The 26763-nt window shown below is 40.2% G+C and overlaps 1 protein-coding gene across 1 annotated transcript in view; it reads left to right on the forward strand.

Annotated features, from left to right (window-relative positions):
• The window catches only part of LOC103179169 (metabotropic glutamate receptor 4), a 227044-nt gene that overhangs the window by 85211 nt on the left and 115070 nt on the right, over positions 1-26763 (forward strand). Inside the window, 1 exon segment of the mRNA XM_007894301.2 lies at positions 22959-23159. Coding sequence (XP_007892492.2) covers positions 22959-23159 — 201 coding nt within the window.

The raw sequence follows: 26763 nt of genomic DNA on the forward strand, positions 1-26763 counted from the left end.
CGTTATTGATATCTAGTTTTTCTTTCCATTACCTGCTATTTTGACTCCAGTTAGACCCCTACAGCATCAATTCACTGTCAACATTATGTGTGATTTTAGGCATGAACTATCAGCTGGGCAACTGAGCAAACCAAATTTGCTACAGCAAATCACTTTGATTGAACTGTCATATGGCATTGCAGCATCCTGGTCCACTATATTTGCAGAGAGGAATTTGTGCCCTTACTTTTGGGATGCTGTCAAAATGTATCTGTAAGCAATGATGACTTCTACTGATGAAGATAAAGAGCAAGACTATTAACTGGCTGGAACACACTATGATTATTCATATCAATAAATTAAGGCAAGTAGGGCCAACAGTGACGTTTTCAGGAGAGAATCCAATTATATTTGCTGTTTATTTATAAAGTCGGCTATTTGCTTCTACCAATTTCCAGCAATCCTGTAGTTACATAGAGCATTAACTGCCATTTTTTATGTCAGATGAGATAAAACAAACGCTTCGCTATCATAAGCGTAGCATGTATCTATGTAGCGTCTTTCACATAAAATTAAGTCTTGAAGCACTTTACCAAATATAATTGATTAAAAATTAAATTGAATGTTACACGGAAACATGTAGGATGTAATCTGCACCAGCAACGCCCCATAAACAACAATGAAATGAGTAGCCAATTAATTTGAATTACAGTGTTTTATGACTGCAGTATTTAACATACAAATCTCTATTATGGCAAAATGATTATTACACAATTTTCTGTGTACCCCTGTCAAGTTGTATGATAGGCTATCAGTTTGAAGACATTTATTAAAATACAAAACACACAACAGTCACACCACTTCAGAGTAATTCTTGTGAAGCGTTTTAAGACGTGGCAGCAACATAAGGCGCTATGTTAAATGAAAACATTATTATTATTATCCATTACAGGTTTCTATGGTTCAGTGGTTTATAAGAGCAGGAACACGGCAGGAATGGGATTATGATTTATGTTCCGTGATGTGGTTTTGTACTGGTAACATTTTTTAAAAATTCTCCATATTTCTATACAATGAATAAATGCAGATACTGGAGCATGACATCCACAGGTCAAACATAAAGTGCTGTAGCTTAGTTGTTAGAGAACTTGTCTGACAAGCGAGAGGACCTGGGTTCGATTCATCTGCACTAAGCTTCCCATGCCCATCACCCCAGTCTTTGGAATAGATCCAATGGTTCCCTGTATCTCAATGGATCAACTTTCAGGTTCTCACCATCACGTATAAATACCCTGGTTGAGCCTTCATCTACCACAGCTCTCACCTCTGGAGTTCCTTCCCCTATCCCTGAATCTCGCCCTCACTCTCTATCTTTAAATACTGTCTAAAAGTCTACCTCTTCAACCACGCCTTTGGTTACTTCCCCTTTCTCTCACCACGTCACCTTTCTGTTTTACTTGGGGTCTGACCCAGGCCTTGTGAAGCATTCTGAGACATTATCCTGCGCAAAAGGAGCTTATATAAATGTAAGTTGTTGTTTCCACCGCCCGTGAATATCCATTTCTCTTTTAAACACTCCCAACTGTCTCCTCTCTAGCAGTCACCCCTATTCCATTTTGAAACAAATCAACCTACAAACCGAGGCTTTGCAAGGACGCACGAGCAAGCAGTGACTTCACTCAGAACATTCAGCCACTTGATCTGACGCAAGCAAACCAACATTCGTTTCACAGATAGAACTATGACAGGCCAGCAAAAGTGGCAGCGACTTCACAGGCCATCAAACAACCACTTGAACAAACAACCAGTGTGATCCCTGGTGTAATAAAATCTCAGGCAGTCTGACAGTACTGGCTTAAAACAAATAGGGCGGTAAGAAGCTCTGTGAGGCTTGTGACAAAAGACAGAGAGAACAGTCACAGCAGTGATCTTTTTATATTCTCCAAACAGACCATTGACTGACATTCGCGCATATCAATGCACTGGGAGTTCTTGGTCTTGGAAGTTCAATAAGTTCGGAAAATTTCGATCACGTAATGTATCAGTCACAACGCTTGACAATAGTTACCTATGAAGCCCTTTATGCTTTGCTCTCCAGTTTGTTTGCTCTCCAGTTGTCTTGACACAAATGTACTAATTTGTGCATGTTGTAAATGAGTCCTCCATAACAGAGAAATACATGGCCCATCATCGGTGGGTAGCTCAGTGGTTAGAACACTCGCCTCACAAGCGAGAGACCTGGTTCGATTTCCGGCAGAGCGAAATGTTGGGGAAGTTTCCTTACTCCAAACATCTCAGTTTACCTAGCAGTAAGTAAGAACCTAGTTCTTGGTCAATTGGGGGATCAATTTTCCGGGGGTAATAATTCCTTCNAAAAAGGAATGAATAATAATAATAATAATAAATTGGTCACTCAATCCACGACTGCTTGTGGGACACTGCTGTGTGTAACTGGCTGCCGCGTTTCTCCCACATAATATACAGTCAATTCACTTTAGAGTGTATTTTGTGAAGCGCTTTGAGACGTCTTGAAGTTATTATTATTACTGTATGTCTCATGAATACCAAGCATTTCCCAGTTACATTGTACAGGACTTGACCCATAATGGAGTTTCACATGTAACTCAACATGAAGGAAATTAAAGTCCAAGCGAGTTATACCACCTTTTTAAGCTCCGATTCATATCATGCAGTTGTATTTCTTGTATGGTATTTAAAGCTTTTCGGTCTTTTTTCATCCGAACCAATTTTGTCTTCACCAAATGGTGGCATTTCTGACAAAAGGCAATTCAATACAACAACATCTATAGCTCCTCCAGCATTGCACTGCAGTATCGGTCTGGACGACATACCGACATGTTGAATTCCAATCCGATGTGGCAGCAGGTTTTTATAAAGGCATGGTTTATGCAGTCAGATGGATTTGTTTTCAGAGCCAAAGGTCAACTACATTTAATAATAATAATCCTTGCATTTGATAGAGCGCTTTATCGAGTTGTTGAGACGTCGCAAAGTGCCACGCAGGATATACTGTAAAGTGGAGTGACTGGGTATTTTGTGGGCGAAACGCGGTGGCACGTTTGCGCTCGGTCATGCCCCGCAAACAGCCATGGAGTGAGTGACCAATTTTATTTGGGGGATTTGTTGGCCAGGACACCAAGAACACGAAATGCCCACAGAATGTCTCAATCAAAGGGTAGCACCGCCGACAAACATATTTAATACTTTAGTTTGTCATGGTAGCTCCTTGACTAATACCCATCACTTAACACATTAAGAAAACAGCTAGAATTGATTGAGTTCTCAATAGCTGTTCCAGGGCTGGCGTAACCTCTATAATAAGGAATCTGAAGCCTGTGGGATGGAGAATGGGCGTAGAGAGAGAGAGAGAGAGAGCCATTTGTCAGCAATGGACCTCAACTCTGCAAATAAAACATGGGAGGACTAAAGAATTCATGATCCTGGAAATGTCAATGGACCGTAGGGGAATCATTTCATCAGTCTCTCGCTGGCTGTTGAACAAAAAGCATCTAATATTCAGAGCTCTGGCACCTGATGGTAAGAGAAGGAGGCTTATTTCTAATCAGTTTTGAAACACGTCAATTTATTTTCACTGTCGTAATACATTCTGACAGCAAATGTAATATTTCACAAAGAAAAGGACTGTTTGTGCTCCTTTCCTAATGTAGAAAAATTGCGAATGTATTTTTTTCACGCTTATGTCCCTGTAATGCTGTAAAATTTGGTAAACAACAAGATGCCAAATTATAACATTTGGATGTAAAATGTCCTACCTGACAACAAACTTCCAGATATCCAGTTGCACCACGTATTATCTGAATTTTGCAAATAAATCAAAAGGCTACACTGTTTTGCTACTTCTGCAACAGATAAAATTGATATAGCATCTTATCACATTGTCAAAGCCCTTCATAAGATTTTATTGTAAAATGGAATGACTTTCTTTGTAGGCGAATGCAGGAGTCAATTTACACACAACAACGTCCCACAAAAACCTGTAGACCAATTCTAATAAAATTGGTCTACAAGTTGGCCAGGACACCGGGAGAAACCAACTTCTCTCTCCTGGATATGTTCCACTGCATTACACCCAAAATCAACTGGCAAATATACAGTCAATTCACTTTACAGTATATTCTGTGAAGCGCTTTGAGACGTCTAGAAGACGTGAAAAGCGCTATATCAAATGCAAGGATTATTATTATTATTTATGAGAGAAGCTTAGAATACCTTCATCGTGCTTCTTTGCATAGGTCCTAAGAATAGCATTACAGTACTCAAAGGAATTTGCAATTGGATTAATAATATTGCCATCTTAGAAAAGCTATGGAGGAAAGAACAGTGGAGGTCTTTGAATAAGTCATTGTCGTAAAGTAACGGTACCCAGGTCAGCTTGGCAGGATTGTTCCTTCTACTGGTTTTACTTATTTCTGCTTCACTGTTTGTGTCGCTCTTTGAAATTGCCAGGTCTGCTGCAGGCAATCCAGATTCACCCTCATCTCTTCAGGTAGTTGGTGTGATCATTCGCAGAGAAATCGATTTATTGCTTAGCTGAAACGGGTCCATTAATATAATGAAAGAGAGCTGGAGGTAATTGACTTAAAGGGGCAATATTGTGCCCCCTATCATCATTTCAGCACACGGACCGTAAGAAAACAAATTATAGCATTCTAGATTGATTTGTTTTTGCTTCCAGAATTACCTCTAATCTCTGTGACATATGAATTAGACGGAGCATCATTCTTTAAGAAAGCTTTGCTGCAGGCAACATTTAATGCACTTTCAGAAGAAAAATACTCAGTGTCACTTGTACCGTGGAAAATATTAATAATAATAATAATCCTTGCATTTGATATAGTGCCTTATCACGTCTTCTAGACATCTCAAAGTGCTTCAAAGAATATACTGTAAAGTGAATTGACTGTATATTTGTGGGCGAAAAAGCAGCAGATCCTGAAGCTATAGAAGATTAGAATCTTCTCCCCTTTCTCACTTCATATTGTATCGTTGTCATTTGTTGTAATTGGACTTTGCTGAACGGCAGAACCTGAAGCAAAGTCTTCGGCACAAAACACTGAGGTAATTCCAAGGTGTTGATGGGATCTGGATTAAGTCTTATGCGGTTATCGATTTGCCCTTTTTCACCTGTAATCCAGGTGTTTGTTGGTAAGGCCATCACTGCAGAAAGGGGAATGCAAGCACAATTGTAGCATCACACCAGAGCCACATGAAATGTTTTTTTTTTACCTTAAAAATAATAATATAAGACACTAAGAAGTTTCAGAAATCTCTGGTATTTGTAATTAATTGTTAGTATCAATTAATAGTTATTTTATAATAATAATAATCCTTGCATTTTGAAATAGCGCCTTATCACGCCATTGAAATGTCTCAAAGCGCTTCACAGAATATATTGTGAAGTGGATTGACTGTGTACTTGTGGGAAAACATGACAGCTTGTTGCGTGGATTGAGTGACCAAAGTTTTATTTCTCTCCTAGTTTTCTCCTAATTGTGCCTTTAGCTGTTTCACTGTGTTTTAGGTCGGCCTTTTTTAATTCTGAAAGATAGAAATAAGGTAGTATCTTCCACAATATACTTTGTTTGGTTCCCCCAGAAGTTTCCATGTACAGCCGGCACACTTTACTGTATATTCTGTAAAGGGCCTTGAGACATCCACTCAAAGTGAAAAGCGCTATATCAAATGCGAGGTTAAAATTCTTCAATCCCGACGCAAATTAAGGAGGAAAATTCCACTTAAAATGTTAATCTAATGGCAAATATGACACATTGTTGAATTCCGACTTAGATTTTAAAAGAACCGGCTTCGCATTAACACTGTGCGAACGATTGTTACCCAAATGTGGATCCTCTGAAATGCTTAGAGAAACAGAGTCAATCCAGACCAAGTTGCAATTTCTACCTCTGTCATGGTGCACTGGCTGAAACCAAGTAATGGCTTAAATCAGCCGTAGAAACTGAGTGATTTCTGGTTTGTAAACGCCCCACCATCATGCGTTGTATTTACCCACAAAAATTATATAAAAACACAAAAATCATAAAATAAGGAGAAAGTCCACCTGGGTCTCGATTTGCTCCATTTATGTTGCATTTCAGAGTAGCCAGACACAATTATTATTATTACTAATAATACTAAATAGCAGTATTACTAACAATAATCATAATAAATTTCAGAATCGGTCTGAATAAAATTTGCCAAACTAATAATAATCTTTAAATTTGATATAATAATAATAATAATCCTTGCATTTGATATAGCGCCTTATCATGTCTTCGAGACATCTCAAAGCGCTTCACAGAATATACTGTAAATTATATATAATTTACAACAACAAAATAACAACAAAATTATATTGATAGAGCACCTTTCACGTCGGGAGGACGTCCCAAAGAGCTAAATGATATTATATAAATGTAAATGATACGGCGCAATTCACTTGGAGGGATGTCTCAAAGCACTTCACAGGAGTTGCAGGCAAGTGTATTTGAAGTGTAGTGACTGTGTATTTTGTGGGCGAACAGCATTTTGAAAAGCGCACTTCAAAGTTGGGACGGAATTCGGCAACTTTCAGAGCTCTGGGCCCTCTGGAACGCTCAGTAAACTGAGCAAATCTAGAGCACTGTGTAATTTCTCTCCGAGAATTGACAAACAAGGTAATAATTCAGGCACCAAAGTGATTACAGAAATAGTCGCAACCTGTAATAATAAAAGATGAAAAGGAATCATTCTCAACTCCACCGAGGCACCACATTTGCAGCAAACAGCTGATCTTTTAAACAATTTACTGCAATGTAAAAGCGTGGATTTCATTTTTCCCAAACACTGTTTATACTTTACATTTTCATCCATTTTCTATTATTTGGCACAAGGGATTTCAAACCTGATGTGTAAACCACAGACTACATTGGGGCCCACAGCCGATGGCAATACAGCATGTTGTAAATGCCAAGCAAGCCCAGTGTTCATATTGGACAGAGGATTTATGTATTGGCCGCTTTGTAATAGGTTTGAGGGGGGGTGGGAGGGGGAGCGCAGGGGTAGAAAGGGCAGCAAAACGGAATCCTGTAGCCTATTGGTTAGAGCACTCGCCTCGCAAGTGAGTTCGATCCCTGGCAAGGCGAAATGTCGGGCAAGGTTCCTTACTCCACACATCTCTGTCTGCCTAGCAGTCAGGAGGAACCTGGTTGTTGGCGGATCGTCAATTGGCGGATCGTTATTCCAGTGGTAATAATTCCTCCAAAAAAAATAATAATAAATAGGTCACTTCAATTTGTTTGTGGGACACGGCTGTGCGCAATTGTCTGCCACTCTTCGCTCACCAAACACATTCACTACACTTTGCGGCATGTTCCGCGAAGCGCTTGAGACGTCTCGAAGACGTAATAAGTCGCTATATCCAATGCAAGGATCATTATTATTAAAATCACTAGTTTTAGAGGAGCTATGGACAATGAGTAGACAGGAGATGTCTCAGAGGAGACCTTATATATCCAGAGAGTAAAGGTGTGGTGTCACTGTTGATGGGGTGTAGGGGGATGTAGGTGAAGTATCAGCTTTTTGCAGAGTGGAGAGTGGAGAAGAAGAGTGAGAAGATCACAGACCGAGTTCAGCAATTTTACCATATTCTGAGCGCTCTGAGATACCACTTAGAGATCTTGACCGAGGTGGAATTCCTCCCATTATGTGGCTAAGCTGACTGGCACACTATTGCTGTAAGCTTGTCATGTGGAGATCCACAAAGCACACAACTTCCCTTGCAAATTAGACCACAGTCTTTTTCTGGAAGGCGGAATATCTTTTGTGAATAGCCCCACTCGGTGCTGTAAAATTCTACGGCTCCGAAGGGGATTTGGGACAATCGTGCACTTATAAGCACATTATATGCTACACTTAATAATCCTGTTGAATTCAATAATACTTTACTGGATGATCAATTCGAGCTACGTGAAACATGCCGCTAAAGCAAATGGTGCAGTGAGGAATGTGATAATGATAATAATAATTGGTGTTATTTCTGATAGTATTGTTATCACCGGAAGCACGCTCAACTCTGAGTCAGAACATTGTGGATTCAGGCCCCACGTTGGGACTTTGAACTCGCAGTCCAGGCTGATATTCCAATGCAGTGCTAGGTGGGGGGGGTTGAATTGTCAGAGGAGGCATCTTTTGGATGAGATTTTTAAACCGAGGCCCTGTCTGTTTAATTGCCTCTTCAGGTTGACATCCTGGCCGGCAATCCCCCCCCCAAAAATGAGTCATTCACTTCATGACTGTTTGGGGGACACTGCTGTGTGCATATTGACTCCCATTTTCACCCAGAAAATCCACAGCCACTCCACTTTACGGTAGAATCCTGTGAATCGCTTTGAGACGATGTGAAAAGGCTTTATATCAATTCTAAGGATTATTATTATTTTATTAATATGCTACGAAATCAGGCATCTGTCATCCTCTTTGCTACCAGTTTCCAAGTGTCCTCCAGACAGTTATTAATTAGGATCTGAGGGAAGAATCAAGTTGTTACTGTTCACTTGGACTTAAAAATCTGTCCTTAAGTCAAGTTGAAGAGCTCCAAATCCCAATGGGTGAAGACATTTATAGTGGGAGAGCAGTTTCAGCAACCAGGATAATTTGCTTGGACTTTAGGGCACATGAGTAATGTCTGTATATTGAATGGGAGGACAATTACTTCTGCTGTATTTTTCCTTTGTGTCGACATGGATTGTTTTCAGTTGGAATAGTGGACCTGTCGGCATCACTAATGTCAATGTCACTGTGTAGTTAACTTGTTTCGGAACAACTCTATTGCAATGTTGAGCAGTTTTCTCTAAGGTAAGACTCAGGAAAATCCTGAAGAAAAACTGGCGAGGAAGCACAAAGCAGCTTAACAGGAATATCTAATAATGTCTCAAACTGCTACACCAGATTTTCTATAAAGTGAAGCCACTGTATGGTTTCATTCTTCATTCTTTCATATACTTTCATTTTTTCTGATGAGGTGTCAGCCTGACGCAGTTGGTAGCACGCTCACCTGCGGAGTCAGAAGGCTGGGAAGTTTGAATCATATACACTGGGCTGAAATTCTACTGCAGTTGGAGGTTCTGCATTTTGCTGTTGTCCTTCTGATGAAACATTAAACTGAGCCCAGGTCTGCCTGTTCAGGTGGATGTTAAACCCTAACCCATGGTAACAATAATAATCCTTGCATTTGATATAGGGCTTTTCACGTCTTCTCGACGTCTCAAAGCGCTTCACAGAATAGACTGTAAAGTGAATTGACTGTATACTTGTGGGCGAAACGCGGCAGCCAATTGCGCACAGCAGTGTCCCACAACCAATTTATTATTGTTTTGTTTTGAAAGGATTATTATTAGGCGTGTGGAGTAAGGAAACTTGTCCAAGGTTTCGCCCTGCCTGGAATTGAACCCAGGTGTCTCGCTTGCAAGGCGAGTGCTCTAACCACTGAGCTACAGGACTCCACGTTCTGTTCAAAAAAAAGAAGGGAGTTTCTCCCAATGTCTCTGGCTACAAAATCTCCCAAATAAAAAAAAAGGTCATTCACGTCATGCCTGTTTGTAGGATGTTACTAAAGAAGTTTTTATTAATTTTTATTTTGTGTTTGCCATGGTTCAATGTTGGAAATTGTCTTGCCGTGTCGACAAGACTTAAGATTGACCAAACATCAGATCAAAAGGCATTGAACAATGTTTGCTGGAATTGTCATAAGACTTGTTTGCCAACAACAGCAACAACAACAAATTACATTTATGTAACGCCTTTCGCGTCGGGAGGATTCCCAACGCGCTGAAATTTAGCTTGGCCATCAATAACAATCATGAAGTGGTTCCCAGGGCAATGGAGTGGCAGTGTTTATAGTAATAATAATACGAGATTTAACGATTCACAGAAATAAAGAGAGGCAGAGAGTGAGAGACTCATTTCTAAGGTTGCAATTTAACATCAAACATTCATGTTAATAAATACCTCAGGTAATTTCTGGCACTTTTCTGACCCCTGTTAACATTGAATTCTATTTCATAAAGGAAAGTCAAAGTAAAAATGCAGATCAAAGTTTGCCTAGAATACATCAATTAATAATTAATTAATAGATGAATCAATAATCCAGGCCCTGTCATTCTATGTATTTCTATGTAATTTTATTACATTATAAAATGTCATTATCCTGTCATTCCATGTAATTTCCCCCACAAAATACACAGTCAATCCACTTTACAGTATGTCCTGTGATGCCTTTGAGACGTCTTGACGACACGATAAGACACTATATCAAATGTCAGGTTTATTAATAATTTTTTTTTGCATTTGACATAGCACCTGTCAGGTTAGGAGAATATTTTAAAGTGCTTCACAGTATTTACTGTGAAATGTTGTGTCCCTGTATTCTGTAGCTAATTCCAGGAGTTGCGCACAGCACTGAAGTGAATGACAAATTTTATTCGTGAGAATATTGGCCAGGACATGGGATTTTTAAGGTCCACCCAAAGTGGGCAAATGGGATCTTGATTTAACGTCTCATCCGAAGGACGACACCTCCAGAAATGCAGCACCATATTGAAGTGTCAGCCCAGATTGTGAGTCCCAAATTTAGGGCTTGAATCCTCAATCCTCTGACTCAGCAGTGAGCGAGCTACCGATTGAGCTGGGCTGACGCTGTGACATCCTGTGAGCAAACTCAGACCTTGACAGAATTGTCAAAAATCCCACATTCAGCTGAACGATGAAATGAAAGGTCTTCGTGGATTTGCAGTGACTGAAATGTTCCTATTGATTAGTTGTCAGTTGCAAATCAATTTGCAATCGCAGCTCAGGGTATAATGAAGCAACACAGGCTCATGTTGATTTATTCAATTGAACAACTACGCTCCTCCGACAACACTGAATCAGTGAAATACATGAAATTTACAAGACACAAAGCAATTCCCACGGAAGGAGATTACATTTGATATCTGAATGAATAAAGGTAAGGGGAATAAAGTTTTATGAAGTCAGGCCAATACCTTGGAACAAAGGCTAAATATTATCCTTAGGAACCAATTACGCAAATGTAGTTTGATTTAATCCCAGAGTATAGAATACACTTTGGAATTGATTTTTTGCAAGCTATTTATACTGCAGTTTGCTCGCCTATTTTTTTTAATAACAGCTCAATTTTCTAGCTCTCTAACCATCAACAGGGATGCATTTGGTATAAATGGCAGTGACTATTATTATAGTCCTATGTATTCATGTCCATACGCATTGGATGCTACCTGTAAGTTCCAAGAGCTTATTTGGATCATGAGCAGTTCCAAGTCAAGCACTCAACAGTACTCAGGACCCATGTTAAATACAACCATTTGAGGTGTGAAGCGCAGATGGTGAAAGATAACCATGTTATAATAACCCACTTATCACTTTACATCCCATTGATTTTATATTAACACTACACGAAGATGCGCAACATTAACAGGGAGTCCTCATACACTTTAGTGCTGGGCAGCTGTCGTTCCACGTACATTGTTAAGTTCTATGCTGTCCTGCAATTGATGCCGTGAGACACGAGCTTGAAAGTTGCCAATAGAGAGAATAGGGCTTTGGAGATGTCTGAGGTGATGACAAGGAATCACAAGAGCCAGAGTCCAGAGCTGTGAAGTATGGACGAGATTACTGGTGTATCAGCAGAATATATTCTGGCTAATAATAACAATAATAATACTTGCATTTGATACAGGGCCATATCGTGTTGTTGAGATGCTTCAATAAAATGCTACTGTTTTGCCAAGAAAATACAGAGTCGCAATACTTTACGGTAAATCCTGTGAAGCGCTTTGAGATTTTTGCCCGACATGAAAGGTGCTATTCAATAGAGATGGTTATTATCATTATAATACAACTTACATTTATTTAGAGTCTTTCACACCAGGAGGATATCTCAAAGAGTTTCATAATGCTGCCTGGCCACCCGAGCTGGGGGCTGGGGGTGGGGAAGAAAATGACTGAGAGCATGGTCTCAAAGCACTTAACAGGATTTTATCGTAAAGTGTAGTGACGACGTATATGTAGGCAAAGCTACACGTTTTGTAACCATTGCTGGAATATGCAGCTAAATGCAGGGTTAACTCAGTGTTAACAGCAGCTTCCACACAAGTCCAGATGTAAGAATAAAACCTATCACCTGTCAATAAGATAGGATGGATATTAGCACAGTACTCTGTTAAATTCGAATGAGTGAGAAACACCAAAATAAATATGAAGATATTCTGAACAAAACAAATTCATCATTTAATACGTAAACTATTTTATGGGCTAAGTGACACCGGGATTAAAAAAAAGCAAGTCCTTTAAGACCTCACTTTATAATAATCCTTACATTTGGTACAGCACCTTTCACCCATCAGGAGCAAAGCACTTCATAAAGCAAAGGACATAATGTAAATTGGAGTGACTGTGTGTTTTAGTGGGCAAAAGTAGCAACGCATTAATTGTTGTATGTTTTATGCATCTAGTAAGTTAAAGATAAGCAGAATGTTATCTCTGCTTCGCTGTGTGTGTCCTATTAATATTCTCATGCTGAAAGCACATTGTGACCCATGCCAGCGATAACAGAGCCTTTAAGCAATTTTACGGGGGGAAAACAACATTATTCTGTATTTCTGCTGTTTGCTGCTTGTACTGCTTTTACTCTTGTAAACAGCATAAAGACAAGAAACAAGCACAGCTAAGCACGCCCTGCGGTTCCTTACAGAATGCCCTATCTGAACATGTACGTACCATTTCTTAGAAATACCCCGTACCTGGCAATGAATCTTAGATTTAAGAGTTGCTGCTGGTATGGAAAGTAATAGGAAGAGCACGACTGATTTTTAATTCATGAGTGCTTGCTGCTTTATGAACGTACAATTAGACGAAACCAGCTTATTGCCCACAATCTAGGGTACGCTGAGACAGATGACAGTGGACCCTGTCAAAACATTAAGTGGAGGTTGTAAAGTAGCAGGCTTTCCTGTTGTAAATCCTGCACGGACTTTTGAACATACATTAAAAGATCCATAAACAAACAGCAGACATGCCCTTTAGATCACTGTCGAGCAACTAATTATATTTGGCCCTTCATTCAGGGAGACTAAAAAGTCGTGATACCTTTACAATGTCGAATATGTCTTAAAGAAATAATGATATTTTTGTATTTATTAGACAATAGGGTAGTTATCACGTCTTTTTGGTCACCCTGTATGTGTCACATTCGTGTTGATTTCATAGATGTTGCATTTCTCCTTCACATAGTCTCTGGTAGACTTTGGTAAATTTAATAGCACTTTGTCTGTCATTGTTACACCAGCAGTGTGCCCTCTTCATCCTTCTGATCATTCCCCAGAGACTATTTATCATGTTTTTACATTGAGATGCATAACATCCTCTTCATTATTCCAACACATTTTAGCAAACAAGCATAAAATGACAAGTGAATGCCAGATTGGATTGTTTCTCCAAATCAAATAAAAACATGAACACGGAATATAATTCGATTAGGATTTTTTTCTCTCGCGGTCTCTCGCGCTCTCTCTGTCTCAGAAGATATATTAAATTGAACGACATTTGAATTGATATTAAAAAAAATCCAAGTGTGGTGTAACAGGCTCAATGGGCTGAATGGCCTTCTCGCTGTTTTCCAAAGTTCTCCCAATTGTTGGGAGAACTATACCAAGCTACACCCTCTGGGTTTCCACTCAGTAAATGCACAGAGCTTATGTCGGGATTTTCTAGTGCAAACACACAGCAGCAAGGTCAGGGAAATTAATTGACCAGCAGATCTACCTAAAGATTTACATTATATTTACTCCTTAGTCCAAGAGCTGAATCTGAGGTTGATTTTTCCACGTTGAACAGCCTGTAACTAAATGAACTCCTTTGTATGCGTCAAATCGGAAGCAGTGTTGTCCATCAGTTGTGACAAGCACTTTTGCTGAAGGACGCCCCATGAATTTCATAGGGTGGTGATTTTTATTTTTTAAAAAAATTAAAAGTAAAATCTCGCTGGCCTTTTGCTGAAAATCTACACCATTGAGGCGTGGATGCAAACAGACATCCGCACAAGCGAGTTACACGTTACGGCCTCAGGCTTGCTGACACGATGGACGGAATTACGCTCCGGATGAAATGAAAAGTGCCACCAAAATGTGGACTGTGCAGTGTGCGCATTCACTGCTGAAATCCTGGCTGTCAGAGACAGAGCTGCGTGCTTTGCGTTTTTGCAGACAAGGTGAACAATTGGCCACAAAAGTCCTCTGCGCTACTTTATCAACTTGAGTACTGTAATTAAAGCTCTTCTACTGGTTTTACAATACATCTCAGTGCCACTTAACTAGCGCCCTTTGTGCAGTAAAGACACCAGAACATTAGCATGTTTCAAGGTATTTATTCATTTATTCTGAAGTGTTTTTTTTTAACCAGCATTTGTCACTCAGCTTTCCTGCTGTCAGGCTCAATGCTATCAGATCTCTGACCCCCTTACCACAAAATCTGTGTGAAAAAGCAGCATTAAATTGCTAATTTTTTTCTCAGCGTTTTTCAGCAAATGTCTTTACTAATTGCCACTTGCCGAATCCGTGAAAAAGTACTGAGCAGATTCTTTTTTTTAAAAAATGATCTCGTAGACATCAGGAGGAGACCTCAAAGAGCATTTGCAGGATTTTCTGTAAAGTGTAGTGACTGTATTCACAAGTGAACTGCGTCAGTCAATTTGCACACAGCAACATCCCACAAATAGCCAGGAAGTGAACGGGGGATTGTTGGCCAAGAGACTGGGAGAAACCCCTTTCTCCTTTCAAATAGTCCACTTGAACAAGCAGATGGGGCATCGTTTCAGTGTTTCTTCCAATGGATGGAAAATACATTTACCTTCCTCTCCCACCCCCCAAAAAAAAGATTGAAAACCACGAGAAAATAAATTCTGCTCTTACCTACTCCATCTAAAGAGGTTAAAACACCAACACAGCAAGTGCACCAAAGGCGAAAAATCCTATTCATCAGCTTCTGTTTCTGCTGATTCTCACCATCTGGACTCTCACATGAACAATGACGGTTTGGCTGAAGGATTGATAATATTTTTATCCCAGTGTGAAGATGCCACTTCCAGGAGTGGCTGGGAGAAAATTAGAGGAGAATGGAGGAGGAACAAGATTCTCTGGTGACCAAACCCACACAAAAGCTAAACGAAGGATTGGCGGAGTTAGGAGCAAGGTTAGAAGTATCTTTATTTATGGAGAAGGTTGTTATAAAGTGCAGTTTCTTTGCAACAAGTCTATTGAGGCTCAAGTCAAGTCAACGCTTGAAAGGGAACGGGATACAAATCTGAAGGGAAACAATAGAAAAGGGTCCAGAGAAAATGCAGGGAACTGGGATTCATACTTTTATACCTCCACTACCCAAGTACATAGAATTACATAGATTGATAGGACCTGCAAACAGGCGACTCAACCCAACCAGTCCATATTAGTGTCTACAACCCTCACAATTCCAGTGACTTTTTGGATTCTCAGTGGCTTCTTGGTTCAAGACTGCTTCATTCTTTAATAACAATAATAATCCTTGCATTTGATATAGTGCCTTGTTCAGACATCTCAAAGAGCTTCAAAGGATATACTGTAAAAGTGGATTGACTGTGTATTTTGTGGGAGAAATTACATAGAATAAAATGATGTAGAATACATTTTATAATGTAATAAAATTAAATTGAAATACATAGAATGATTGTTAATTTGGATTATTAATTAATCTATTAATTAATTATTAATTGATGTATTCTAGCCCTCTTTGATCTGTATTTTCATGTTAACTTTTGTTTATTAAATAGAATTCAATGTTAATAGGGGCCAGAAAAGTGCCAGAAAATACCTGGGGCATTTATTAACAGTAGATGTTAAATTGGCAACCTTAGAAATGAATCTCGCTCTCTCTCTCTCTCTCTCTCTCTCTCTGTCCCTCTTTTGTTCTGCAAGTCTTTCATTTAGCAGACCAGAAGCAAATAACGCATGATGGCTTGGAAAGTTGTGGGTTCAGTATGATAACGCCGTGATGACATTATGCACTCAGTTTCAACCGAATTTATATATATATATAAAAAAAGATTGCACTGAAAAAAGAAATGCATTTTCAGCAAGTGGGCGATGAGGTTTACTGAGAAGCACAGCGTTGGAAATCGCATTAACTCTCAATGAGAAGACGTGCGTATCATCCACCGAAAACGCTAGATCGAAATGCGCTGTGAAAATTGAGCCAAGGACGTCAGCAAATACAATCCAGCAGTGTGCTGCGTGTCCAACAGCAAAAAAAAACTGCAAAGCGCAAAGGAGCCAAAAAAAAGCGTCTCGATTTCATGGCTTGTCACACTTCTGCGGCATTGAGTAAAAGGCAGTGTGGGTCTGAGGTTAACCAATTGATTTGCCACGAAAGTGTCTCAAAGAGTCAGTGCTTTATAAAAGGATTGGTATTGAACGCCCCCCACCCGCCCCTCCTCCTCCTTCCTCACCCCCTCGGAGTTCCAGAGGACAAAATTAAGCTGACATGTGAAGAAAGGAGCCCGACGCAAACCGCAGCAGGCTTTTTTTAAGGGAGTCATGATTTGACTTGAAATCATAGCGCGCATCAGATTTCTGAAAGACTTGTCTAAATACATTGTGTTTCGCCATCCATGGCACTGTCAGCAGCCTGAAGTCGACAGATTGGCAGGAACTGGATCCCGGAAGCCACACATGGTCTTATTGTCGCTTGTTATTGCTGCTCCAAACTCCCCCAAAATGTTAGGGTTGGATGCAAAGTTGCTGTCGAACTCCTTCCTTTTTCTCAGTGCAGAGCACAGACACTGCAGTCCCCAAGTGCTGCTAATTGGGCTAAATTCAGCAGTGGGAGCTCGGGAGGTCAATAAGGAAGAGTGGGAAGCGGCAAAGTGACATTAGTGGCAGCTTGTTCAGAGCAGAAAAGCCAGCGTTTGCAAATGGCTTAGAGTGACCGCTTTAGGTGGAGCCAGGTTGAGAGACCGAGTCGGATGATGTAACGGTTAACATAGGGCCGGAGTAACATCACCTCTATTTGGAATGATTATTCTATTTCATCAAGGTCTTGCATATAAAAAAAACTGTAAAAGCTACCAACTCTGTGACTATCTGTGAATTAAAATCCCGTGGGAAACCAGGGACTGATTCTGTCTCCATAATTACAACAGCCTTGGAGTTAGAGCGGAACTGTGACCTCTCTGTGAGAAAACACTCAATTCTGTAACGTTAATATTGTCCGTGCAGGTAATAACAGTAATCATCCTTAAATTTGATAAAGCGCCTTATCAAGTTATCGAGATGTCTCAAAGTGCTTCACAGGATCTAATGTAAAGTGTAGTGACTGTGTGTTTTGTGCATGAAACACAAATGAACAGCAAAACTGTTACATCTCACTCAATGATCTTCCATTGGGAGGTAAGTGGGATCTCCTCAGAGCTGAACTGGCTCCAAGGTGAACATGTTTGGCAACAGAACTTTAGAATCGAGCCAGCAGTCGTTGGCAGTATAAATAAATTTGAACAGGCAGCGATCTATATATTTATATAAATATATATGTATACATATGAAAGTATATATCACATAGAGTATAAACATTAGCATGGGCTAGTTATAAAAATAATAATAATAATCCTTGTATTTGATATAATGCTTTTCACATCTTTTTTTAGATGTCTCAAAGCGCTTCACAGAATATACTGTAAAGTGAATTGACTGTATATTTATGGGCGAAACGCGGCAACCAATTGTGCACAGCAGTGTTTCACAAACAGTCGTGGATTGAAAATTATCAATCTATTATTGTTTTGTTTTTTTGGAGGGATTATTATTAGGCGTGTGGAATAAGGAAACTTGCCCAAGGTTTCGCCCTGCCTGGAATTGAACCCAGGTGTCTCGCTTGTGAGGCGAGTGCTCTAACCACTGAGCTGCAGGACCCTGTAAATCAGTGGTTAGTTGGGCTGAATGGCCTGTTTTCTTGCTGTAACTTTCTATGAAATTCTATAACAATAATTAACCCTTGCATTAAGCCTCTTATCAAGTCATCAAGACATCTCAAAGTGCTTCACAGGATATACTGTAAAGTGACTGTAGAGTTGTAAGCAAATGCTTCAGCCAATTTGCACTCAGTAATATCCTACAACGGCCATGGAGTGAGTGACTAATTAGTAATTTTATGCAATGCAGAGCATGTCTCTACTTGGTTCAATGTTGTTTTTCAATGGTATGAGGCACTTGGTCAATCAATGCTCACCTATCAGGAGTCAGAACTTTAAACAAACATACATGGCAGCTTCTGATGACATAGAAAGGCTCACTGCCTGCCCACAGATAGGACAGGGATGTATTCTTCTGTTACTCTAAATCATTTGACGTATCATTATCCATCTCGATAGTTCCCCGCTCCTTAAAAATGAAATCCAATGTTAGTGAAAGAATTAACTAGCTCATTTTTCTGCTGTAATGAACATGTGCACAAACTGGCTAAAGGTTGGGGGCATTCCACTTTCCTATGAGATTATCAATCAGGAGCCTGTAGGCTTTTGATGAAACAGCTGCCCTGGTTGTTAGTGATGGGAACCCAGTCACATCATAAATAATCTGGAAAGACTTGGTTGTCTCTGACAACTGCCTTTTATGCCGTTTGTCTGAGTTGCAATTTGTTGTGTTTTGTTCCGATTTTCCACAATTCAATCTCCAGCGCAGGAACAACAAATAATTTTGAGCCAAATGATTCTGCAGGGACTTACCAAATCGTATACATTCTGGTGGAAATAAATTGAAATATGATGGAAGCTGCCTCGATTTCCCTTATTTAACAGATCGCCGCTCGTCTGTTCAAATAAACTGCCGTTACCACAGACTGCTTGATAGCTGCTGTTCTTTGTGAACTTATGATGATGGGTGGTGGGATTTTGATTTTGTTTTATTATTGAGTGCAATAACCACTGTCGAACGGACGATAAATACTGACAATCTGATACACAGTTGGTGAATGAATTGAAATTGAATGGAGTAATTCGGTGTTAGCCGAGCTCGGTTGAAAGCATTCGTGACCTCTGAGTCAGGAGGTTGCGGATTCAAGCCCCATTTCATAGGAATGTAGGGCCATAGGAACAGGAGTAGGTCAATCAGCCCCTCGAGCCTGTTCCACCATTCTGTTAGATCATGACTGATCTGTACCTCAATTCCAATTACCTGCTTTTGCCCCGCATTCCTTGATACCTGTATCTAACAAGAATCTATCCACGATGCTCCAATGCCATGCTGGGACAGCCCTTTAATTGGTGTCCCATCTGCCTGTTCAGGTGGACATTAAAGATCCAATGGGGCTATTCAAAATGAGTAGGGAGGCAGAGTGATGTAATAATAATAACAACAATAATAATAATAACATTAATAATAATCCTTGCATTTGATATGGTGCCTTACCATGTCGTCAAGACATCTCAAAGCACTTTGCAGAATATTTTGTGAAGTGAATTGAGTGTATATTTTTGTATGAAGCACATCAGCCAATTGCGCACAGCAGTGTCGCGCAAATAGTGGTGGATTAAGTCATCAAATTATTTTTTAGGGAATAATACCACTGGAAAGCAATCCGCCGGGTTCCTACTTACTGCTAGGTAATATAATAATAATAATAATAATAATAGATAAACAGAGGCGTGTGGAGTAAGGAAACTCAACTAAGTTTTCGGAAATCAAACCTGGGTCCTCTCGCTTGCGAGGCGAATGCTCTAACCGGGACTCCAATATGGGTATGAGTCTCAGTTCTGCTGTGTTCACAGTAATGGGGCTTGTACTCTTTCAGACCAGCTGCGTTAACACCCAGTGCAGGTGACAATATTGAGTTTACGCCATTACATTATAACAGCAACTGGCTGCTGCAAATAGCTCTGGCAGTGATGGCTTAGCTTAGTGACATCTGATCACTGCTAGACCATTGGATCACACTTGGAGTTTGAATAAATCATGCAGCTGCCGATGAACCATGGCTCACTTCATCTCCTTACCAGGATTCCGTTTATGCTTTTTGAAATGGTTATTTGAGATGCGCCGAAAAGAATCTCTGGGAAATTTCTCCAGAGGGCACTAATTCTGACAAAAAGCGTAAATGGGGCTGCGGACTGTGTTATTTCCCAGTTCTTGTCAGGTTCTGCAATTGTATTTCTGAAGTACAGAATTGTCACCGAGTGAGGGAATTGGATGAATTGGACCAATTGGCCTGAATGACTGGAATTCGAAAGGAAATAAAAAAGCTAAAGAGCTGTCGATTCCCGCCTGAGACACAGCACTGATTCCATTGTCTCTTTTATGAATCGGTTTCAATACCCTTTCCTCAATACACCCTCTTACCATTCCTCACTTCACTGTATTACATTATCCTCAAATATGTCGAGTGCTCAGTCTCTTTTTCCCCCCACAGTCTTTGCTGCCTTTTTGCTTCTGTGAGACAGACACTTTATTCACGCCTGGCTTTTCCTCCTCTGTTAATTGTTACACTGGTCAGGTTGTCAATGCCTGTCTTCTGACAATGGCAAGGTTGTCAATACATGTCTTCTGATGTACTTGTGCTCATATAATATTGTCCGGGTGGGGTGAAACCTTAGGCAAGTTTCCTTACTCCACACTTCTCAATTTACCGAGCAGTAAGTAGGAACCTAGTTGTTAGTCGATTGGCGAATGCTTTCTGGGGGTAATAATCCCTTCAAAAAAAAATAATACTAATTTAGTCACTCAATCCACGACTGTTTGTGGGACACTGCTGTGTACAATTGGCTGCTACGTTTCGCTCACAGTCTCAGTATACAATATATTCTGTGAAGACGCTGTATCAAATGCAAGGACTATTATTAACTAAAACTGTGTGTATGTATTGCATGTAAAAGCTAGTGTTTACTTTGACAAAGTAAAAACAAAATGAATTATTTTACATGTTCACATGTATATTGCTCAGAATACAGAGAAACAGTTTACTTGTGTATATCGTTAGATTAAATAGGAAACCTGACCTGCGTGCAGTCCAAATAAATACAGCACTCATTCCACTGTACTGCGCTATCAGCATACTAGGCATATTTCTATTGATGTACGTTATCTGTCGAGATTCAGATGAAAATAAGGTTCAACCCAGTTCTAGTTTATTACTTGCTTGTAGACTGGCTGGGTTCAATGGTTTACACCATGACTGTGAGATGAAAGACTAACGCTGAATATAGCTCATGTTCTATACAGCCCCAAATCCAGACACGTCTCAGAATATTTCAATTAATATGTATGAGTAGTGGGATGGTTCTTTAAAGACTGTCAGTTCTTTCGCTGAAAGAGTTACCTGCTTTGATAACTCTTCCCTCTGCGAGTTGGCAACCATTGCAGTGTTTGTTGACTTAAATGTATCAGTGGTACAGTGACACAAATGTTTCAGAATCATTTGATAGATAAAACGAATGCTGAATGCTCTACATCGCAGAAAAACCTGAAGCTGCCCCTACTGATCGGTTTGTTTCTGACCTGGTGCTGTGTGGGAGGACCAGTAATACGTCTTTTAACCAGAGAGTGGAATAAAACATCACACAAAGAAAACGTTAATGGACCTTCAGCTACAAAAAAAAACGACTTTTCATTTCTTCCCTCACACGCGTACGTTTAAGGAAGCCCCGATCACCAGCCTGACAGTCTTGCTAGTCAGAACGCCAGTCAGCCACCATCAAACCAAAGGCCATTAAAGCGATCCATTCAATAGCCTTGGTAAGCACTTACTGTTACATAGTAAGTGGAGTAAGACAACAATGAGCATCAGAGAACCAGAGAAATATATGGCGCAGACGAAGGTCAGTTCAGCCCATTATATCCGTGCTGGCTCTTTGAAGAAGAGCGATCCTTTTAGTACTGTTTACCTGCCTTTTTCCCCCATATCCCTGTAGTTTACTCCTTTGTAGGTATTTATCTAGTTCCCTTTTGAAAGGTGATATGGACTCTACCTCGATCACTGCTCCCAGTAGGGCATTCCATATGCCCACCCATCCCTGGCATCGTCTTAGTAAAGGGTGTGTAAAGTTCTAACCTATGGCATCAGTGCTGGTCATTGCTTGTGTATTTGCTGCGCGTCATCCTTGTATTCGATTATAGCGCCTTATCACGTCTTCAAGACGTCTCAAAGCGCTTCACAGAGTATACTGTAAAGTGAGTTGAATGTTTATTATGTGGGCGAAACACGGCAGCCAATTGCGCATGGCTCCATCGGTGCTTCCAAGCACCGGCCCGCTCTAGGAAACTAAAATGGCTGACTGGTGGGGCATTATGTTGGTGCTGACGTCACTTCCTATGTGCTGTGGCAACCCAGTGACCAGGAGGTTGGCCATTGTTTCGGTGCGTGGCATACAAAATGGCTGACTACTGGCGCATTAGGTCACAGCCTAAACATTAACCCGTGTCAAGGGGAAGAAACGAGTGGAACCTGGCGAGGACTGGGGCGACGGGCATGAGAGGTTCGGTGCAAGCGAGGATGTGAATGATGGAATTTTAGTTCAGACCTGCTTTTGCACCATCCAGTAGATTCCCCCAGTAAGACACAAACAGATGTAGAAGCCCCTCAGGACAGATAAATGATGCTCTTTTTAGAACTTTTATTCACGCCAGTTTGCAAGCACAATCATTTGCTTTTAGTATTTTTTCTAAATGTTTCGCCCACAAAATATACATATACGGTATATTCTATGAAGCGCTTTGAGACGTCTCGAAGACATGATAAGGTGCTCTATCAAATGCAAGGATTATTATTATTATTATTATAAGTAGGCTAAACTATTTCTCCCAATGCACGCATTCCAGGGCAGTCTCAAGGGCTGAATTGTAACCCACTAAATTGTTTTCCCTTTCTCTTAGGGTTGGAGAGGATCGGGCGAAACAACTCTTACGAGCAGGAAGGGAAGGTGCTGTTTGTCATCGATGCCGTTTACGCCATGGCAAACGCTCTGCACAACATGCACAAAGACCTGTGTCGAGGTCACATCGGCCTCTGCCCCAAAATGGACCCTATAGATGGCAAGGTCCTGCTCGAGTACATTCGCAAAGTCAACTTCTCTGGTAAGTGCTCAAAAGCCTATTCGCCAGATCAGTTTGATGAACGGTGGGGTTGCAATTAACCCTTTGCATCAGGCCTATACATCAGGAGCTGGCACGGAGGGTAGTAACTGAGGTGCAATGTGTTTTTTCCAATGTGTTTTAACACATGAACCAATACCCAGTCAAAGGCAATCAGTAATTAACTCTACCCGGTCGGGGAAAAGGGGGAGAGGGAGTGTGGTGTGATGCTTTTCATCCAATGTAAGCAATAACAATTGACAGGGGATAACCACCGTTTTGGTTAATTAATAATCACCACCGGTGATAAAATCAACTGCCGCAATCTGTTCCCCCAACACCTCCCCCACCCACCCCCTGCTCCCCTCCCCGGCCGATATTCCATTGTCCACTTTTAAAACGCTGTGTTAAGAAAAAGTGTGTTTTCTGCCTTATAAAGCTTTAGGATCAATGCAGCTAAGTTGGGTTTTGTGACAGATTGTGTTTACCCAGAGCCTGTTGAGATTATTACAGTTGCAAACACTGAGCCAAAATTTGGCAAGAAAGGCGCCAGTGAGATGCCAAACTCAGCTGGCTGGAACTTGCTCAAAATTGCCTTGGCAGAAGGTGAGGAAAATGTCTCCGTATTTACAGTTAAAGATTTCCTCACCCCCCAAAGACGTTTGACCTGACACCAACTAGTCACTGAGACAGACGTAAGTGGCTGCTCATGCCATCGAGGAAGCACAGAGGAGAGCAATGAGGATAATCCCCAGTGTTAGAGGCATGAAGATATGAGCGGCGATTAGACAAGCTTGGACTCTTCAGTCTTGAGAGAAGGTGTCTCAGAAGTCAGAGAGGATCTTATAGAGGTGTATATTAAATCGTAAATAGGTTTTAAAAATAAACCCAGATCAATACTTTGTGGTGCACCAAGACGATACAAGGGGACATAGGTTTAGAGCAAAGAACAGTTTTAAGACAAATGCTGGTTGCTGTCAAACCAACAAAACATTAAACCCACATTTTGCCCACAAAATATACAGTCAATTCACTTTACAGTATATTCTGTGATGCGCCTTGAGACGTCTCGAAGACATGGTAAGGCACTATATCAATTGCAAGGATTATTATTATTATCCTGAAGTGAAAAGAGCGGTATCGAATTCAAGGGATATCATTTTAGCTTCTTTTAATAGATGCCATTTGTTAATTGGCACGGGCAAGCACAGCAATTTCATTTAGCATGTCATACGCAGAAAAAAAAACTGGTGAATGAGATATCTTAGTTATCTGGGTGAAGTGTTCAAAATAGAGACAATCAATCTATATGTAAATCTGAATGAAAGTATATAGACTACTACAATGATCACAAAGGCTGGCATTGAGGTGTACAAGCTGATGAGGACTTGAAGTAGAGAGAAGGAAAACATTGGATCAAGGTTTCAAAGGACAACTCAAGGAAAAAGCCAAGTTTAGAGAAAACAAAATTCTGTATTCTCTTAAAATGAATTGCTTCACAAATATGATGTTACTAAAGGAAAACTGATGAAGAGGAACTTGAAAGGAGACAAAGGGAGAAGGTAGACGACAACAACAATGTTACATTTGTATAGCGCCTTTCACATCAGTGTTTCATAGGGAGAAGAAGAACAATTGTAAACGGCAATTGCAAATTCTAACCTTAACCAGACAGTTCTCAACAGATCCAAAGCACACATCAAGCCAGGTTCAGGCTTCAGTGAAATTTGGTGCAAGTGTACGATTTAATTCCTTCCGAAGAGAACTGAAGTATTTTTCTCAAGTTACTTTACATTCCTCGTTCGTGATAAACAAGTCAAACGTTTTCTTACCAAATCTCAATCGTGCTTGATTTTAATCAATACCAGTCTCACAGTGTATGAGGAGAATTCAGAATTTAGGAGAATTAAATTATGAGGACAGGTTGCATAAACCTTGAGTTTACTCAATTCCCTTGAGTTTAGAAGGTTGAGGGGTGATCTAATTGAGGTTTTTTAAATAATAAATGGTTTCAATAGGGTAGATGCAGAGAAACTATTTCCTCTGGTAGGGGAATCCAGAACAAACGGGCATAGTCTTAAAATTAGAGCTCGGCCATTTAAGAGTGAAATCAGGAGTCAGTTTTACACCCAAAGGATAGTGGAAATCTGGTACTCTCTCCCCCAAAAGGCTATGGATGCTGGATCCATTCACATCTTCAGACTGCGGTGGATAGATATTTGTTAGGTCAGGGTATTAAAGGATACGGGGCAAGGCGGGGGATTGGGGTTGAGGTACAGATCAGCCATGATCTTATAAAATGGCGGAACAGGCTCGAGGGGCTGAATAGCCTACTCCTGTTTCTATGTTTCTAATTCCACCTGGGTCTAGATTTCCTCTATTAATGTGGAGTTTCAGAATGTGGATTCAGCCATAACTTTGAAGGCCTTTTTTCCTGGGGTTCTTAAAAGAACTTACAGATAACCTGTGTTTAAGAAATTTGACGGATTCTGAATGCTCTAAAGTGCTGCATGGAGTAAATCTCACGTCATGTAGAATTTCTCTCTAGTGGCTTTGTAAAGTAGAGATATAACCATAAATCTTTTTGTTTCTTTCAACTCTCCTGATCAATTGCAATGTTAAATTCACTGGAGTAAGATGCTGCAGTAAGCTTGGAGTTGAGGTCATGATTTAGTCAGCTCTTTAGTCTTGATAGGAGACTTTTAAGATGGGACCTTATTGAAGTGTATAGCATTTTAAATGAGATTGAAAAGGTAAACCCAGAACACTACTTGAAAATGCACCAAGGCATTAGAGCAAGAGAACGTTACAAAGGGAAATTTTGCGGTAGACACCAGGAAGTTTTTCTTTACCCAGAGGACAATTATTGACCCAAACAGGTTTAAAAGAAAAGTGGCTGATGCCAGGACCTTGGACTCATCTATAAAACACTTTGATGCTCTGATGGGAAGACTGGAAGGTGGGTGTTCGATATGGATGAGATCAGATAGATCAGATAGACTGAAGGAACCTTCTTAATCCAAACCTATCTCGTGATATTCTTAATTTATAACACAAGTGGCTGTTTCCATCTGTCAAGCGAGGTCTGTCTCTTAATATTGAAGTTCATCTACAAATAAAACAGATAGTGACAGACAACTGAATGGAACTCCTGTAGCTCTGCAATAAACATTGCCTTCATTGTCCTCAAGAGGGGGAAGCTTCATCACATGTTGAGACAATGATTCGATTGAACGTTTGCTGTAGTAACTCAGTGAGCTCAATCTGTCATTCCTCCATTTTCACTGCTGCTAACCATGTGGCTAAGTAGAATTGACATTTTCCTGCAACATAATTTGGTTTGCAGCAGAATTTCTTGCTTCGAGCTAAAGAGAAATATTAATGATATGATCTTGAACCTATATGTTAATAAATACCCAAATAATGATAATAATCTTTGCATTTGATATAGTGCCTTATCCCATCTTTGAGACGTCTCAAAGCACTTCACAGAATATACTGTAAAATGAATTGACTGGATATTTTGTTGGGGGGAAACACGGCAGCCAATTGCGCACAGCAGTGTCCCACAAATAGTCTTGGACTGAATTGAACAATTTATTATTTT

The sequence above is a fragment of the Callorhinchus milii genome, unplaced genomic scaffold (assembly GCF_018977255.1).
Source record: "Callorhinchus milii isolate IMCB2004 unplaced genomic scaffold, IMCB_Cmil_1.0 Scaffold19, whole genome shotgun sequence".
Lineage (NCBI taxonomy): Eukaryota > Metazoa > Chordata > Chondrichthyes > Chimaeriformes > Callorhinchidae > Callorhinchus > Callorhinchus milii.